This window comes from Trachemys scripta, chromosome 4 (genome assembly GCF_013100865.1).
Source record: "Trachemys scripta elegans isolate TJP31775 chromosome 4, CAS_Tse_1.0, whole genome shotgun sequence".
In the NCBI taxonomy this organism is placed as follows: domain Eukaryota; kingdom Metazoa; phylum Chordata; order Testudines; family Emydidae; genus Trachemys; species Trachemys scripta.
Window position 1 is genome coordinate 13,191,627 of NC_048301.1, and position 19,525 is coordinate 13,211,151.

At 43.7% G+C, this 19,525-nt stretch overlaps 2 protein-coding genes across 4 annotated transcripts in view; both read right to left on the reverse strand.

The window, feature by feature from the left end:
- The window catches only part of LOC117876421 (coiled-coil domain-containing protein 175-like), a 46,366-nt gene extending 45,377 nt beyond the window's left edge, over positions 1-989 (reverse strand). The window contains exon 1 of the mRNA XM_034768589.1: positions 900-989. Coding sequence (XP_034624480.1) covers positions 900-975 — 76 coding nt within the window. The 5' untranslated portion in view covers positions 976-989. The remainder of the gene's footprint in view (positions 1-899) is intronic.
- A 10,340-nt stretch (positions 990-11,329) lies between these two features.
- Positions 11,330-19,525, reverse strand: part of RTN1 (reticulon 1) — a 183,510-nt gene continuing 175,314 nt past the window's right edge. For all 3 annotated transcript variants that reach the window (XM_034768025.1, XM_034768026.1, XM_034768027.1), the window contains 6 exons: positions 17,129-17,336; positions 15,690-15,828; positions 14,455-14,524; positions 13,971-14,017; positions 13,805-13,863; positions 11,330-12,345 (listed from right to left, as the gene is read on the reverse strand). In XM_034768025.1, coding sequence (XP_034623916.1) covers positions 12,303-12,345; positions 13,805-13,863; positions 13,971-14,017; positions 14,455-14,524; positions 15,690-15,828; positions 17,129-17,336 — 566 coding nt within the window. In that variant the 3' untranslated portion in view covers positions 11,330-12,302. The remainder of the gene's footprint in view (positions 12,346-13,804; positions 13,864-13,970; positions 14,018-14,454; positions 14,525-15,689; positions 15,829-17,128; positions 17,337-19,525) is intronic.

Consider the following 19,525-nt stretch of genomic DNA (forward strand, 5'->3'; position numbering starts at 1 on the left):
AAGCTCATTGAAGGACAGGGGTCTCAATATACCTGCCATAGTGTGGATATATATGAACAAATATATAGTGTAAAATACATATAAAGCATCCCAAGTGTATGCCTCCCGAGGTAGCTTTTCCTACTTACACACGTGACAAAAATTCTACAAAGATTGTCCTGTAAATAACATTGGCCCAGGGCATACCCTCCTGTGGAAATACCTGTGGGATGGGAATGGGGCAGTTGGGGGTTGAATCCTCATGGAGTTTCCCAAAAATCCATCTGGGTGGGGAAGGGAACCCCAGTGGGATGAGCCATTGTTTCACCCCCCTAACCCGACAAATTAACCCCTCTGGATCCACAGGAGGCAAGAGACATATGCTTGAAGAGCTGATCCCCTCTTCTGCCTCTGGGACCCCGCAACTAGCTGGCAGTGGGGTTGGACAGGGAAACAACTCACCCCCACCCCACTCCCTTACCCCTTTCCCGCAGCAGGGCTGCTCTTGGTCTGGATCCCACAGTGGGGCTGGAGAGGGGGCAATTTACACCCCAGGGTCACTAACCCCCTTGGCCTTCAGAACCAGAGAGGGCAAATGACACCTGAGTATTATGCAGTCACCCTTTGCTCTGCGGCCAGGACCAGCCGGTGCCCCCCCCCCCCGAGCCGTGCCCAGCCCTGTATCCCCTTCCCCGCCCCAACAGGAGCCATGCCAAACCGGTGTCCCCTCCCCCACAGAGCCAGGCCCAGCGTCCCCGTCCCTCCCCCCAGGAGCCGCGCCCAGTCCGGGATCCCCTTCCCCGCGGCCGCGCCCAACCTGGGGCCCCACCCAGGATCCACGCCCAGCCCGGAGCTCGCCCCCGCAGCGCCTTACTGGGGCCTCCACAAGCGACCCCTGGGCCGGGCCCCGCCCCGCTCACCCACTCCGTGCAGGTGGCCCAGGGCAGCGAGCGCGGGCTGGGCCGGAATCAGGCCCCCCAGGCAGGGCGTCTCCATCGCGTCGCCGCGCCCGAAGCAGGCCCCTCGGTTGCCAGGGGAACCGGACGCTGCGAGCCTTCGGGCGGCCCCTAACGGAGGCCGGGCTCTGGGACTAGAGGGCGGGCGTCGGGCAGCGGGCTCCCCTGGGACCGGGGCCTGCAGACGGACAGGCAGACCTGGCTGCAGGGCAAACGGACTATGCCGCCAGCCTGGGACAGACAGACAGACCTACATGTTACACAGACTGTGCTGCCAGCCCTGGGACAGACAGACAGACCTACATGTTACACAGACTGTGCTGCCAGCCCTGGGACAGACAGACAGACCTACATGTTACACAGACTGTATTGCTAGCCCTGGGACAGACAGAGCTACAGGTTATACAGATTTCAGAGTAACAGCCGTGTTAGTCTGTATCCGCAAAAAGAAGAACAGGAGTACAGGTTATACAGACTGTGCTGCCGGCCCTGGGACAGACAGTCAGACAGACCTACATGTTACACAGACTGTGCTGCCAGCCCTGGGACAGACAGTCAGACAGACAGACCTATAGGTTACACAGACTGTGCTGCCAGCCCTGGGACAGACAGACAGACCTACATGTTACACAGACTGTATTGCTAGCCCTGGGACAGACAGATCTACAGGTTATACAGACTGTGCTGCCATCCCTAAGACAGACAGACCTAAGTGGCATACAGACTATGCCGCCAGCCCTGGGACAGACAGACCTACAGAGTGTACTGCTAGCCTTGAGACAGCAGACCTACAGAGCACACAGACTGCTGCTAGCGCTGGGACAGGCAGACCTACAGGTTATACAGACTATGCTGCTAGCGCTGGGACAGGCAGACCTACAGGTTATACAGACTATGCTGCTAGCGCTGGGACAGGCAGACCTACAGGTTATACAGACTATGCTGCTAGTGCTGGGACAGGCAGATCTACAGGGCATACAGACTGTGCCACCAGCCCTGGGGGTTGGGACAGACAGACCTAACATTATACAGAATGTGCTGCTAGCCCTGGGACAGATAGACCAACAAGTTATACAGACTGTGCCGCTATCCCTAAAACAGACAGGCAGACCTATGTGGCAACTGTCCCGCCTGCCCTGGGACAGAGGGAAAGACCTACACATTAGATAGATTGTGTTGCTAGCCCTGGGACAGGGAAATTGACACACCCACCCACCCACCCAGCATACACACTATGCTGCTAGTCCCGAGACAGACAAACCGACCTACAGAGCATACAGACAGTGCTGCCTGCCATGGGATAGACAGACATACAGACTGCTGCCTGCCCCGGCACAGACCTACAGGGTATACAGACTGCGATGCCAACTGTGGCACAACAACAGACCTAGGCTACAGGACATGCGGACTGTGCTGCCAGGTCTTATGCCTGTAGGGGCAAATTCAATGAGAGATCTGCACTGCCTGCTTCTATACATGCTGCCTAACTCCTATATCTCAGTGAGGACACATTTCAATATTGCAAGTTCAGATCCTTATCCTTCTGTATCAGGCTTGCAAAGGAGTCCAGCTGTTTGCTTGGAGTCTCTTGCCTTCCTCTGAGCCATTGTTGGAGACAGGGTATTGGAATTAAGTCCAATTCAAAGAAAAATTAATGCAATGAGTCTAAATAAATTGGAGTCCTTAATCCTCACCATCTCAAACTGTAGCACACATAAAGGAATAGTACATACATTATTTTTATGTACTGTCTGGTATATTTGGTAATTTCTGGTCAAAAGGATAGTAACACCAACCCCAATATTTAAAAAATCATGAGTTAGATCTCAAAATATTATGAGATTGGCTTAAAATCATGAGAATTTTTTATTTATCAGATAATATGTTTTATAGTCTTTTTATTTGCCTTTTAATGTTTATGCCTTCATTACCTTTGGGTCACATTTTCAAAATTTTCTGCACAACCATATGGGCTAGAAACTTACCTTTTTAAATGAAAGATAAGATTCTCGCATAAACACATGCCTGTAGGAGCTGTGGCTTTAAGAAAAACATCCAATATCATGAGACTTCCAATAAAATCATGAGTTGGCATCGCTGTGTAATAGAGGTCTGGAGAAATAATCAGCATGATCACCCAACATTTTAATTATATAAAAAAAGAATAATTGAAAATGGAATAACCTTTGCCCTGTAGATAACCCCCTTGCCTTTGCTCACCCATAGATTTATGGCTGTCATCTCATTGCTGAGCAATGGGCTTAAACTGTAGCAAGGGAGGTTTAGGTTGGACATTAGGAAAAAGTTCCTAACTGTCAGGGTGGTTAAACACTGGAATAAATTGCCTAAGGAGGTTGTGGAATCGCCATCTCTGGAGATGTTTAAGAGTAGGTTAGATAAATGTCTATCAGGGATGGTCTAGACAGTATTTGGTCCTGCCATGAGGGCAGGGGACTGGACTGGATGACCTCTCGAGGTCCCTTCCAGTCCTAGAATCTATGAATCTATGCATCTAGTACTGGACACCTGTGTTGTTCACAGTTAGTGCCAACATCTGACCCAGTGAGGGACATTCAGTGAGAATGGCATAATTTTTCATCTCCAGTACTTTGACAGTTTGCATCTTAAATTGCATTATGCTGACAAACTGCTGTGTACTAAAATGAACTGAGCACATGCTATCCATGCTGCTATTCCCAGGTCTGGGGTAATCACACTGGGCCTGATCTTGAGTATCCTACTGAAGTCAATGGGAGCTGTGGGCATGCAGGTGCCGATCCTCAAAGACATTTAGGTGCATTCAGTTGCTGTGAAAATCCTGCATCAAAAAACTGTAGGTTTCCTGTAATCATCTACCATAACATAAGATCTGACAACAAAGAGGCCACCTGTTTTATGGCACGTGAGCTGGCATTATATGAGGACAACTTCCTTTCTGAAGTGACAATGCTCTTAGGTTGTTTATATTTGCCTATGTATGAGCCACTGTTAATTTGCCTCATCCTTAACTGTATATTCCCAGACCAAACCCAAACTCTTTAAGATCGTTAAGGTTGAAAATACAAATACATTAATTTGAAACAATAGCATTAAATATTGCAATTTTTAAAAAAATAGTCAAAAGCGATGAAATTTGGAATTAAGGTTCTACCTACAACCTAATGCTAACCCTGTTCTTTATTATTGTAATGCATGTGTTAAGAACCAACATTCATGTGCCTCTTTATGCACATTGTTCTTTTTAATGATGTATGAGAAAGATTAAATAATGGTAATTTGCAAGAAATACAAGGGATGAAGAGATTTTAGCTGGCTTTGAATTATGTTCTTAATTAGCAATACAAATCAAAAAGGAAACAGTGGTAGTGATCATAGCTAGAGACATACAAATAAATGAATAATGACAGATTAGTTAAGAGATGGGTTAAAATAGGGGTAGTGAATTATTTGAGGGTTTAATAACAGATCTGTACTAGCCCACGAGATGAAAAATTGACTAATAACAAACCAAAACTACATTTAGTGCCAGTTAAGGCTGCATCAGGACATACTCCATCCACCCCAAGCTTTAAAAGCATTGCAATAAGAAGTTAAGAAGAAAAACTTCAACATTATTACATAGCTAAGGCGTTTTGGTTTTTTTGAGGGTATGTGTTTGTTGGTTTGTTTAATTTCCCTGGAATTTATTGGTGTTTATTCAAAAATGTTAAAAAAGGGTGACAATCTGTAAAAGCTGAAAATGAAGGGCAGTGGGGATGGCGGGGTGCCTGGTACTCCAGATGGGTGGGGGTGGAGGGGGGATACTCACCACATAGTAGTTGAGAAAGCCTTCTGCACCCTGCAGTGGTCTGGCAGGCTTGGCTGTGGACCCATCTCCCTGCCCTTCTCACTCCTCAACTGCATAGAGGAAGCAGAGGAGGCCGTGCTGAAGGGCCAGGACAGGAGGGGAGTAAAAGGCTGCACCCTGTGAATACTGAGCCCCGGGACAGAGCTGACCCTGACCCTGCGGCCATGCTTAAGGGCCGGGGTCAGGAGGGGGTCTCTGCTCTTTGAAACCCCTTGAAGTACTTATTTTTTTTACTTTCACAAGTGCATTGAACTCAATTGCCTCAGGGGAGGAGCTTCTAAACTCTGCAGGATGTGGGGAAGAAGAGGAAGGAAGGAGCAGATGTTCCATCCACATCTGCCAGATACCAAACAGGGAGGTGGTGGAAGCGACTCCCTTTTGCTCCAGCCTTTTTGTTAGTATTGCAGCTCCACCTCTCACCGCAGTCTACCTACTTACATGTTCTAAATTTGCCGATTAGAGACAAATTAAGCTGTTGCTCTGCTGGCAACTGTTTTGTAATTAAGTTTATTTTATGCCTTGGGTGGTATTTTATTGTTCAGTGTAACATCATTATCAATTACATATATCATGCTTCTTCTAAGTTAGCATCTGTGGAATAATCAAGAATTAAATTGGGTTTGAAACAGCTGATGTCTAATTTGGCAAGCATAGATTTTTTTATGTACAGAGATCTGATGTTAAAGTTGCCTCCACTACCTAGAAGAGAAGATGTCCCGTTCTTTACAATCACATCTATAAAGTTGTAGATATTTGGGGCCTGATTCTCAGTTACACTAAGGCCATTAAGTTGTCCACTTTACAGACCTTTTACACTGCCAGAGTGGTGCAGGTGGGCCATAATATAAAGGAGAGTTAGGCCCATTAGACCAAATGATTCTGCAACTGAAACAGTGACATGAATTGGAAAAGAGTCAGTCATAAGGGGGTTGTAAGGTGTAAGATTGAACCAGTTTGGTATTGAGTGAGTATGAGAAATGAGTGTGACTTGCCAGCCCAGGGGCTGAAAGGAGACTGCATCAGGAAAAGCAACTAATGGGAGCATGTGCAATAAAGTGTGGAGGGGCTATTTTGTATTACAATGTTGTTCAATGCTTTTCCTGCTATGCAGCCCTCTTCCATCCGTTTAGCATGTCAGTTATGCTCACGTTGCACTCTCCCTGAATGCCACATTGGAGCGAGTTACATCACATTCTTATTGTCCAACCCTCTTAGGCCCTATGGACAATTTACAGTAATGCAGAAGCAACTAATGACTCTGGCTCATGGGAACTGCACCTGTTTTAATGACATTAATCTGTTCTGAATTTGGTCCATTCGGTATAACCCAGGACTGCTTTGATTTTGTTAGAACGTCTTTCTAAACACTCCGTCAGTGGAATGAGACCAGGGATGAATTTAGTCCCTGGCATCTCTGCGGATCTGATTGTATCATCTCTATTTTTCCTCTTTATCCTGTGGCATCTGAGATGCTGCATTTCTGCCAGACTCATGGGTGAAAGGCAACAAGGTACATGCCCTGTGCTAGATTTTCATGTGCATGTAAACACCTTCCAATGGATAGGCCACGTGCAGATTTCTATGCACATACTATTGCAGATGCATATTTAGAAGCTATGCCCTAAATCACGGGTCGGCAACCTTTCAGAAGTGGGGTGCCGAGTCTTCATTTATTCACTCGAATTGAAGGTTTCGCGTGCCAGTAATACATTTTAATATTTTTAGAAGGTCTCTTTCTATAAGTCTGTAATATAGAACTAAACTATTGTTGTATGTAAAGTAAATAAGGTTTTTAAAATGTTTAAGAAGCTGAATTTAAAATTAAATTGAAATGCAGAGCCCCCCCAGACCGGTGGCCAGGACCCGGGCCGTGTGAGTGCCACTGAAAATCAGCTCACGTGCCACCTTTGGCACGCGTGCCATAGGTTGCCTACGCCTGCCCTAAATCTTGCTTGCATTTTTGCAGAGGAAGAGTGACAGTTCATCAAATATTTCTGGTTCTATAATGGGAAAAGAGAGCAGACTGGAAAATGAGCAGGAAGAAATCAATAGGAGAAAGGAAGGAAAATCAGTTGGCTGTAACAAGTATGCTGTTGATTAAGGACTAGCTAGAGGGTGGCGTTGGCATAGCAACTAGGCTGGACATGGCCAGGCAGGGAGTAACCTCACTTCACGCCCTCTGCACAAACATATGAAGGCTGCCCAGATCGTCGATTTGGGACATATGTGGAGCTGCCACTAGTCCCTTAGGTGGATGAGGAAGGAACAGAACAATGGCTAAACAGTGGATTTAGGTGGGTGTACAGCAGGAAGTGAGCTGCACACATCTGGGGTCCACAAAACTCTTTCCCCTGGAACAAGAGGGGAACAATTGTGACTCCGGTAAACTGCAATTTCTCCCAGGCTTCACACACTATCCCTTGCAGAGGGTTGTGATCTAGCTCAGAATGACAGCAATTGGTGTTAGGCAAGCCTGTGCTGCTGAACGAAAGGTGGCTGATTTGTACACGTGGCACCTCATGGGCATGTTTGCGAGCCAGCAGCGGTGCTAAATCTCCGGTTCTTGTAGCTGTCTGGCTAGAAGTTCTGGCAGCAATACGTGAAGAAATGCCAAGTGAGGCTTCATTTACAGCGTGCTCAAACGCTGAAGAGTAGGAAGTGGAAAGTCAGATAACAGGGAAATAAGCAAACCCCAGCACATACAGGAATAATCAGCCATCACTTTCCAAAGAGGTTTATGAAGAAGCATCAGCCACTCTCAGCTGCCTTACCCCACTCTGATTGGTGGAACAAAGCTCTTGGCACAATCTCCACCTGCACCTGAGATCTCTTCCTTTGGACGATGATCTTGTAATGATTAGTGTAGAGTATCACAATACACCAACCCTCTCTGGGACTTTTATGGGACCTGCATATACAATCCTCAGACCCCCTTCCTGGTCCATTTAAGTTGGAGGGGAAACCCCGGAAGGATATTAAACAGTGAAAACAACTAACAAATCCTGCAGAAATCAACAGAAACCACTAGAGTGCTTCATTGCTTCTACTCGGTGCCTTTGCTGTTCTCCTCTCATTCCAGCATGGTGGAGACAAGTCCTGTTGCTGACCCTTCAGTGGGAGAACCTCTCCTCTGCTTAGCCAAAATGGAACTTGTCTGGCAACAGCTGGACACCTGCCAGTCTTAGCAGTCCTGTTGGAGCTTGCAGCATCATTCTCCATTGCTTCTGTGCTCCACAGGCCGTTAAAAGGTAAGTTCCTTGAAAGAACATTTTTCTGTGGTGGGGAAAATAAAACATTAAAAACAGCTGAGGTGAGAAAAGAGGCCGCTGAGGACTGGAAGTTACACAGGGCCGATGTCGGGCACTTGCTATACTTGATCTACTGGGCCTGGGCCAAGAGGAAAGGCTGATAGTCTTAATATGTGAAATCTTGTGTCCCAGGGCTAGAAATGTATGTTCCACACCATCTGAAAGTGGGAGGGGAAGAAGGAGGATAGACCAGCTGTTAACAGACTGGTACAGCATGCTAATTCCCTCCCAATTCAGGGGCTTTCCTGAACTAATGTGTTTTATATTCCTGCTATTACGAGATTAATATTAGAAGAGAAGAGGAGGAGTAAAAGAGATCAGTAAAGCTTTGAGGCAAGTAAATTTGTAGGTAACAGAAAAGAATATTGTGAGTACAGAAAGAGACAGGGAATCAGGAATATTTTTAATTTTGGAAGAAAAGACATTAGAAAGCATTCATTGTTCTTTTAAAGTGGCCTATTTCAAGGATAAAGAGCCAGATCTTCAGCGGGTGTAAAGCAGTGTGGTTCCACTGGTGTAAATTGGCCACGTTGCATTCATGAAGCTCCCCCAGTCACCTGCTGACAACCTGGCCCATAGAATTTATAGACGATATGACATGAAAGAAAGGAGTATGCAGTTTAAAGAGTCTGAGCTGAAAATGCACCATCTTCCGTTCCTAAACGAACATATGTAGCAGATGTCTGCAATAGCATCTCAGCCACCTTCGACATGGTGCACAGGGAAAGAGAAGTCAAATCCCAGAAACCATGTCCGACTTTAAGTATCTTGCTGAATCAAGGTCTAAACACATGCCTAATGTTAAGCATGTGAGTAGCCCCACTGAAATCAATAGGACTTAAAGTTAGATACATGCTTAAATATCTTGCTGAATCCAGGCCTTAGTGATTAGACTCACCACTTTGAATGGCTCCCAGAAGCAATGGGAAGTCAGTGTAATTCATGGGGCTCAGGGGTAGTGTAATTTCTTTAAAGTTCCCCTGATAAGGAACATGTAGAAAAGACGAGAGAGCAATACTAGAATCCCCTGATCACCCTGTCTGAGCGAACTCCTAGGTTCCTACGCTCTAGAAACCCTGCAAAATTTGTCTCGCTTACCAATCAGGCTTGTCTGCTGTTCTGTTTTACTTTGAATGTAAAAGAGGGATAGGAATGAAAGGAGATAGCAGACGGGGTACTATGATCTCCCCTCATTCCTGTAATTCATGTCATTAAGAGTTTCATACATTCAGTTATTTTGGGCAGATACATTTTCATGTGAATAACTCAGCACTGCTTTTTGCACTGCATGTTTCCCCCCCCCTCATTAAAAAAACCAAAATCAACATATTAAAATCCCCCAAATACTGCACCATGAACCTGATCATGCATGGGATCTGCTAGCATGGACACTTCCGCCCCCCCGCCCAGAGTCTCATGGACTCAATAGTCAGATACTATGGTGATGCTCAAGGTACAAGACCTATAGAGAACAGGTCTCCCCAGGGACACAGGGGTTCTGTGTTAGTAGAACCCATTGAAGGACTGGGCTTTGTAGGATTTTTCAAAGAACATGGCTTATGGAAACCAACAACACGGAGGACTTTTGATACAGCTGGTTTTCATGATCACAGGGTGGCATGGAAGGAACTGGTGTTATTGCAGCTGGGTAACAACGTAAAAGGGAGATGATGGTTTCATTCTTAAAGGTAAAACTTTTAACACGTGATTCTACTTGAGTCTATAAAAATGGCATTGGGGAGTCCCACACGTATGGGAACAGTGAGACAATGTCACATTTTCTTATTTTTCCAGTCAAACTAACCACCAGCACCAGAACTCATCCCAAAAGTTACCTTGGGATCTGTCCTTCTCACACTCTATCACCGGTAGTAAGAGTGCTGAAGACCAATCTATGCCCTCAGCTACACCCACATGGTCTTCTCAGGAAATGCAGCACAGAACCTGTTCCCCGAGGAGTCTTTGAATATGGAAGTCAGAAATGCAGTTAAAGTATGGATGGCTGTTCTGTTCAATTTTAACTACTAGCTTCAAATTAAACTCTCTCATACCTGTACCAATGAAAAGAAATTTACTCCATTGGATCAAAAGCAAAATATATCAATCTGGAGTTTTCAGCTTTTGATCAGCAAAGATGTTTACAATATATATGCAGCTGAGGTTTACAAAATGTTATAATAAGCTTTAAAAGAGTATTTAAATATAAATGTTAAATGAAAAGGGCGAGACTCATCTTGAAGATTAAATAACTCAAAGCTGGAACAATGCAGGTGTATTTCTGCAATTGCTGGATCATTTTTTTCCCCTAGGAGTCTGATTCTCTTCACATTTACACTGCAGTAAATCAATAGTCACTCCATTCAAATTGCTGGAGTTTGTAAACTCTTTGGGGCAGGAACCACCTGTTTCTTTTGTGTGCTTGTACAGGGCCTAGCACCATGGTGGCTAATCCATGATTGAGGAATGTGTCGGCAAAGTGACAGGGCAGTTAGAGATAGGAAATAGATGAATTTAAGGAAAAATTTCAGTTCACAAAAGACCAGACAAATGCTCAATGCTCCAAGAGTTCATGTTAGATATGAAGCTTAAATTTTCTGAGAGGAAATATATACGCCAGTGACATCAACATTAGAGCTAGTCAGAAATTCCCCTCTTTTCCCCCCATTTTCCCTGTAGAAAAAGTCTTCTAGAGAAAATTTCAAATGCAGGCTAAAAACCAAAACCTATAAATGTTTGGTCAAAAAGATTCTGGTTTTCAGGTTTAAATGAAAAATGAAAATTTTTCACAGATACCAAACACTTCTCATGAACATTTTCATTTTGTCAAACCTCCAAGTTCTTGTCAAAAATCAATGGACATGGAAAATTTTCAACCAGCCCCAAGCAATAGGGATTTGCTTTAATCTATTGGCTCTCAGAAACTACATTTCAATTTATAAAAGGCATTGTAAACCAGCTTTGAACTGAAGCAAGCGTTCATTTTGGCTCACAGCACCTGTGATCAATATGGACTTCTCCAGCTTAGCACAGATTTCAAGGGATAAAGTGGGCTAAAACAGTCAAAATACGGGGTATGGAGAGACTGAACAATGGCCAGTGTCATTTTGACTGCTTTCCGAGTTGTGTTGTGTCTGATTTGACCCATGTTTAAATAGGTAATCAGGCAACTTTCAAGAGAATTCATTGACCATTACATGTGCCTGAAATGTAGTAATGACACCAACAAAATAAACAACTTCTGGCACTAGGAAGTTTGCTTTATTTCCATTCTTTACTCATCAGGATGTGAAACTGCTAAATGAACTAAGTACAGACAATCTTTTGGGATTGAACAATTTTGTAGTGGCAAAATTGCATGGAATAGGCATAAATAGCTCCCAGAGACCAACAAACAAGCCCTTCATGCTTTTTGCAGATTGAGTATTGATTTTACAAATGCTAATGTAACCCCAATGGCAACAAGAGGGAGAACTTTGTACATTTAGTAACATTTATTTCTGCATTCGGTATCAAGTACATAAGTGCAAATATTCAGAGTCCATAAGTAAGTCCATTAGGAGCTACAGAGAATGTAATACAAAGTGTAATAAATTTAACAAGCTGGAACTCTCCAGTTACCATACATGTAAATCAGCCCATCAATCCCTTACAACAAAAGTACTGGGTTTTTGTTTTGCTTTTTAGTTATACAAAACTGATTACTAGAAGTACTGATTACTGTTTATTCCATTTGTGCTGGAAAACACTAAAACATTAGCCCACAATTCTATATAGTTAATAAAGATGAACCCAACCAGCGACCCAGTGACATAGAAGCAATTTTAACTATTGCATCAGTGCACTAAACAGGAAAGCCCTAGCCACATGTAACATTAAAGTTATAGAAGCAATGCCAATAGAAGAAAAACACTTAAAAAAATCAGTATTATTTAGGCTCTCACCATCATGCACTTTATAAGCAACACAAAAACCACATCTAGTACACTTTTCTCTTTACTATACTTTAGTGCTTGACACAAGTGATTGCAAATATTCTAAGAGTACACAAGCAGCAAGGAAAAAGAGCTGCTTTTGTGTTTTATGTTCTAAGAACATGGTGTTGAGAAAAAAAAAGGAACAATAAATTTGCAATAAAGTGTAAGAGCAGAGCTGTTTGCACTCCAGACTCCCCCATTATTCACTACTGTTGTTGATGGATTCTTGATGTCTGCTTTACTCTGCCTTTCTCTTAGCGCCTGGGATTTTCGCCTGGATCCTAGGTGTAAAAAATGGGATTACACAGTCAGATAGCAATTAATCAAAATCATTCCATAGCATCATGACTTTTCTTAGCTAGAAGGTGACCTTTGCTTTAGCCTTCATTCTTGGTGCCTTGGTAAGATGTGTGTGTAACAACTATAAACAAAGAAGGCTAGATTGTGGGTTAAACTACACACCTGCACAGGAAAGAAATGGGGAGGGGGTAAGAGAGCCTGCCCACATGGGTGAGCTGGACTTTGTATCCAGGAGCACCGGAGTAAGCAGTCGGGTTCTAACAGTTCATATATACCCGGAATATGCTCAGTGAATTTGCCGTTCCTTTGATTTCCCACCATATGTTATCATCTGTAACAAACTAGAGATACAGTTAAAATACAAAATTTGGATCCAGATTTTTAACATCCCCAGAATCCAGTGGTGCTGAGAGCCGGGGATTCAGTTTGTGTGGCCAATCTTTATAATACAGCAGACCTCGAGTGCTCAGGAGTGTAGATCAGAGCGGCTCTATGCGACCCCAAGGAAATGTGGTCAGAGGCTGGGAGAGAGAGGTAGATCTGCAACCCAGACCTCTCCAGCTATTTAGGTCACAGCAAACACTAACCATTGCTATACATAAAGGGCTACAATTTGTTTTTCTCTGTGAGGTGAGTCCTAAACCCGGTGCCCAAATGAAATGTTGGGGTGACATCCCCCGCTGTGCAGAGGACCAGCACCAGGTCCATGCACCATGAAGTCCCACTTAAGCCCCGTTTGGAGAACATAAATGGGGCCAAACCCTTGGGCCATCTTTCTGCACTTGGATGAATTTTAAATCTTCAGTGCATGAAGCATAAGAGCGAGTGCACATATTGGCTTCACACTTGAACATACAGAAGGCACATTTTCTTGAACAAGAAGATTGCTCATGACAACAGCATTGCTATTCTGCAGAAGCACCTCAACCATCCCCGTCAATATCAGGTTAGCTCATTATGAGCCGTGATATTCACAAAGAGTGGATGAAATAAGCCCAGCGTATCAAGGGCCAAGTTGCCTCCAGCCCTTTTGGGGCTGGGCAGTGAGGAAAGGGAGCAAAGAGCATTTTCTCCCTCGTCCAGCCTGTGTAAGGAACTCAGGGGAGTGCCAGGGTTGCTCCCTTCATAGCTCCCCTAACGGGAAGGAGAATGGAAAGGAGGATGCAGGGCCATGATTCCTCCCCTGATATCCACTGGTCTGCAACATGGGACTAGGCCGCAGATGGCAGCATGCTGCTCTCCATAAAGGAGGGTGTGGCTTCGGGCACACTTCCCCTATGCACTGAGGAGGTCTGGTGGGCATTCTCTCAGTGGCAGAATACCTGCTTTTGCTCCCCGTGGGGCCATAACCTTCCATGCCATCCCCAATGTATGGATGTGCCCTAAGGACACAAGTGAACCTAAGGCATGCTTCTTGTAAAAATCTGCTGCTCAACTCACTTTGCCATGACAGTGTTTATGTGGGTCCTCACAAGTCCCAAGTATTGATCAATCTGTGCCTACAAAAAGCAAGAACAGACATCTGAAGATCAACAAGGCCTTGGAAAGCTAGGACCATTTACACATCCAATCTGAATGATAGTTATTGTACAGTCTTTTGACTTACCTGATACTTGTCATATACAACAGGTAGAGTAAACATGGAGACCACAGCTAGGGGGGAAATGAACAGCATTAAATTTCTGCCGTTGAGATTGTAACTCACAGAAAACAAGATGCATTATCTAGCTTCCTCTTGAACAAAAAGGCAAAAGCACATGATGTCACTTTGTCCCAAGAGATGATTCAAGAAGCTGTATTAAAACTGAACCCTGCCTGAATCTTCCAAATGTGAAATGTATATCACTATGTACCCAGCAGCTGAGACGCCACTAAGCACAGCGAGTAGTTGATAGATATCAGGGGACAACAGAATTAAGAAATAAAGACGAATATGTACTAGTAAATGGAACAAAGATAATTGTCTAACTGTGGAGAAAGCTCATTTCAAAGGTGAGACAAGTGGGGGACTAGGCTGGTTTTTCTAACAAGAAATTGCCATGGTTAATACACGTTTAAAAACAGATCTTAAAATAAATGATGATCTTTACCCATGATCATAAGAGTCAGGCCATTGAAGAGAGCTCCAACGTAAGTCAGCAGCCACATTAGTACTGCAAACTAAATTAAAAACAAATCATTAGATCTCCTGACAATCACTGAAATTATCAGCACAAGAATAAATGGCTTCATTTAACTAGCTAGCATATGGGCATATTATTATTCCATTACCTTCACTTAACTAGCTGGAATACCAGCATGCTTAGGAACTAGGGACATCTGCTGTAGGTGACTTTAATTTTTCATAGACTTTCAAAACCAATGCAAAAAAAAGCCCCTGCACATTTTTAGGAAAGGTGCAGAGCAAAGGTAAACCATCCCACTTTTTTTTTTCATAACCCCATCCTTCCTTCCACTACCATCCCCCCCTGCGGTTCTCCTCCTCATCCTCCTCGTTGCGTTTTTGCCTGTGTCTAGGACCTGATCCTGCAATAAGCTCAGCATAGGCAGACCCCTCCACCTGTGTGGAGCCTTACTGAGGAGAGGGGTCTTCCTGCACAGGGTACATTGCACCATTGACGTTTTAGATTGTAAACTTCTTGAGGCAGAAACTGTGGGTAAAATTTTCAAAAGAGCCTAAGTCCAAATGACCTTCTTCTTGACAGTCTCCTCTTTGTGCGGAGCGGTGAGGGGGCACCTAACACGCTTTTGGACACTCCTAAAGCAACAGATAATAAATAACCATTATGCCTGAGCAGTAACAGGGACATTCTTCTGCAGCAGGAAATGACATAGTTGAGGGATGGGATGGGTTGGTGGGCAAGGAAGAGGTGGAGAATCATATCCCAGTGTCACGTAGGGTTCCAGTGAGCCTAGGGTTGACCGTGCTGCTAACTGAGTCCCGAGTACCTTGCAGGAGGAGTGTAGTATGGTGGAAAACAAAGCGCTCTGTGGGCCAGCTCCTTAGAGGGAGTAACTCAAAGAAGTTCCATTGACTTCAGTGGAGCTATGTCATTTTACATCAGATGAGGATCTGGCCCAACATCTTTAATAACTCTTATGTCATGGATCCCTCAATTCCAATGTGTAATGTTAAATCACTACTGTATAGAAAATTAAATTAGTTAAAAAAGAGAGCGACCAAGAGCAGAACCTTTACACTGTACAGTAACACACATCTAGGTTTTGTCAAGGCATTATCGTCATGGAAACTAAGGAAAGCAGTGCTCTGCTCTGTAAGATCTCTCCTCTCCAATGGGATTCAAAATGGTAGAGCAAATCATACTTTTAAGGAATCCACCAGGTCCTGGACAAGGAAGAGTCTCCTCAGCTCTCTGACTGTGCTGTTCACGTACAACTGGAGACAGTCTGTATATTTCTGAATCTGGTCCTGTGAGAGAGACATTTCCATCTCCAGGTAGGCTCTGCCAGAAACACAGATCCAATTACAAAACACAGGCAAGCTTGCAGTCCGTTTACTCTCGTGCTTTTCTCCTCCTGCTGTTCCCTACTACCCTGAAGCTCATTTTCTCTGCAGCCGTGGCAGCCACAGCACTATCAATACCCACCATTACCCCCCTGCACTGTTATTTCACCCTTGGACAACTATGGGCCTCATTGCCTCATCCAATAGTAAAATCCATGAGAGGAGGCCAAGGGGAAGAAACTTGACAAGGCTCCTCCTGTGGCTCTTCCTGCCATATCTTGCCGTTGGGCGCGTGAGTTATTCCCCCCATGGGATGGGCCATGGAACCAGCCTCTCAGACACTGTAGATTCCAGGAGAATGGCAGAAGCCCAGAGCCATCTGCTCACAGGTCTCCTGCCTCTGCAGGTGTTCAGTTCTGGAACACCAGTACCTCTTACTCCCCACCCTGACAGCACAGCTCCAAATTCAGGGGCAGCTTGCCAGCATTACGGTGGTCCACGTGGAAAAGGTACTACAACACCAGGCCATTTTAGCTTTCTCTCTGAAACTCAGTGAGGTCAGTGGGGAGGTAGGGGAGAATGATGGGTGTCCCCTGGAACCCACCCTGGCCCACCCCATCCAACACTGTGCTGCCCTGTTCTCACCCCAGTCCTCACCCCTTTCCCATGCCCCATGGAAGACTCTCTTTAGGATCCTTTGGAAACTGGGGATTCCCTGCCCTCATTTTTCCACAAGAGAGAAAGAAAATCTATCTGTGGGGTTCCCATCTCAGGCTTCTGTCATGTCCTCCAGCTGACAATCCCTTGAGACTCTAACCATGCTGGGGTGAAGCTACAACTGAAAACAACAGTATTAATGTTTAACACTTATCTTGTGTTATCCATGTCCAAAGTGCTTTACGGAAAGCTCATTAAACTAGGCATTCCGTAAAAACAAGAGTAGGACGGTATTCTTGCTGCTATGGGGGGAAAGCATATTATAGCTGGAACCGCAGGGACAGCGATAGTTTTTACTATGGTTGTTCCTTTTTTCTAGTTGCTTCTAACTTTCTAAATCTTTCAGCTTTCAGGCTAAAATTTTCAAGATCTGAGGGGTGAATTTTTTTAAAAATTTGAGCAAATACAGTTCATGGACTTTTAAGACCCCGAACAGTGGAAAAGAACATTTTCCCCCATTATGAAAAAGAAACCCACCATGTCTATGGTCTAAAAGTGTTTATGGCAGATACAGAACTCTGTCACTAACAATGAATAATGCAGGATATACCCCCCTTTGGCAATGATTGCAAAGCACTCACTTGAATGGATGGCCTTCATCAGTCTTCTGCACAGCCTGTAAAACTGACTTGTAGATTCTGAAGCTAATGGTGGCTGAGAGAGCAGCTAGTGCCAGGTAGGCAATAACACTGACCACACTGAACTGGGTGAGAGAGAAGAGCAGTAGCAGGATGCTTCCAAACACTATCCCTGTCTGCTTGATGTCACGCCAGTACAACAGGTCGATAGCTGGGAAGAGAAAATAAATCAATCAAACTCCAGCACTGCAATGATTTCAAAGCAAGCTACTGTTGCAGATTCAGGTGACCAAGCACTTTTGCAGAGAAACAAAGGTTATGTCTACACTGCAAGCTAGGGTGTGATGCCCAGTTTGTATACACGTTAGCTCGATGAAGCTACTCAAGTATAGTGCAGCTGTGATAACATGGGCAGTGGCAGCACGGGTTAGCTGTGCTAAAGACAAACCCACCTGAACCCCTTCGGTACATACTTAGCATTGCTAAGCCATGCGGCTGCTGCTTTTGCTACCGTGGCTACGCGAGTATGTGTATGCAAGCTAGGACCCATTCCCTTACCTCATACTGTAAACTTAGCCAAAGGGACAAACGACTATATATATATAGTAACTCTGTAACTCTAATAACACCAGTGGAGTTATTCCAGAAATACACAATTGCAAATAAGATCAAAACCAGGCCTAATATCTCTCTATTGCAGTGTCAGTATGGTTTAGTGGGCAGCATTTTTGCCCTTAAACCAGAATGTCATATGTCTGAGTCTCATACCAGCCTCATTACTTACTTCACCATGACCCTTCCATGCAGGGCTACGGGTTATTACTAGGGCTAGTCCAAAATTTCCCATCAAAACTTTTTTCGAAGGAAGACTGAGTTTTCGACTCAATGAAAATTTGTCCAAGAAGTGTCGTCTTTCTTTGAAAATTTTAGATTTTTCATTAGAAATCCCAAATATTTTTCAGTTTTTGGTATATCAACAAAAAATCAAAAATTTCCATTGAAAAGTTTAATGAGAACTGTTTTTTTTTCCATTTTCATTGACATTTTCAGCAGAGAAAAAAAACAAACCCTTATTTTCTGACCAGCTCTATTTGTTACATTGTTAGGGAACCAATAAGACATTTTTAAAAAGGTCCAATTTAGTCTGGTGACTGTTCAGCTACAAGTTACAAATCCCATGAGACTTCTTAAGAAACTCAGCCAACCTTCTCTCACTATACAACTTATAGGTTTTAATTTGAGCCGGGCAAACACTGCAAAACATTTTCTGTAAATACATCTTCATCTTTTAAAGTTCTCTTTGCTCGGCTTGTACCCATTTTGTGTTCCTGTACCAAGAACATTGTAGCAAAATGATTTTACCAACAAGAGTATTCACCATAAAATCAAAATTTAAGCAAACATTGTTGAATAGTCATGGAAAATTCATGATCCCAAATATTTACATCTGAAATCTGCTTCTAACAGTGGCCTCCATCCAATCAGGGAACAGAACCATGCCATGTGACATAATGTCCAATCAAAAACAGCTCTAATTTTAAACATTAACTATTCATGATGAACTGATTGAATATGGTGCAGATCAAGTGTTATTTATACATGTTAACTGTGGACTAATTCTGAATAAAGAACAAATTCAGGAAAATTATGATCTGTTCAAAGAAAATTCACAAGCAGAAAAAGAGGTAAAATTCATAAAATAAAATATTGATTGCAAATTATTTGCCCAGCAATAATTCTAATCTCCAAAGAGACGTGAGTCATTGATGAAGGAGCTATTACTCATTACCATTACTGTTCTCACTCTTACTTAGTATTGTAAAGTACATTGGGCTAGAGTACAAAAATAGTTATTTAAAATCAAGTTCTATTCACTTTTTATTCCATTCAAGTTCTATTCCATTTCATATACAAACCATAAATAAGACAATCCTTTCATATTTCTAAATGTATGGATTCAGTCTGGATCCTTCAAACATTTATGCACAGGAGTAGCCCAATGCGACTTAGCACAAATTCCAGCTGTGGCCATGTGCCCAGTACTATCATGGGCTAGAAATGGATTATATTCTCACCTAGATACGCAGGGCTTTCCAGGAGTGCTACTCCTTTCAGTGAGAAAAGGAGCTGAATGGCGAACGCAATGAGAATATATTCCGTGTGCATCATCCTGACATAACCTGTCTTACAACAGGATTTTTTGCTAAGGCATATTAAAGAATTGGCTAATAAAATAATTAGTTACTAGTATTTGGCCTCAGCAACGGCAGGCCGCTCAGATTAAAGCTGCTCACAGATCAGCCACTTTCTCACTGCTTTTTCCTCCCTCAACGGATCATTCTGGATTTCTTTCTTTAAAGAAAAAAATTGTATTTTAGAGATGAAAGAGGCGCTTCTTAA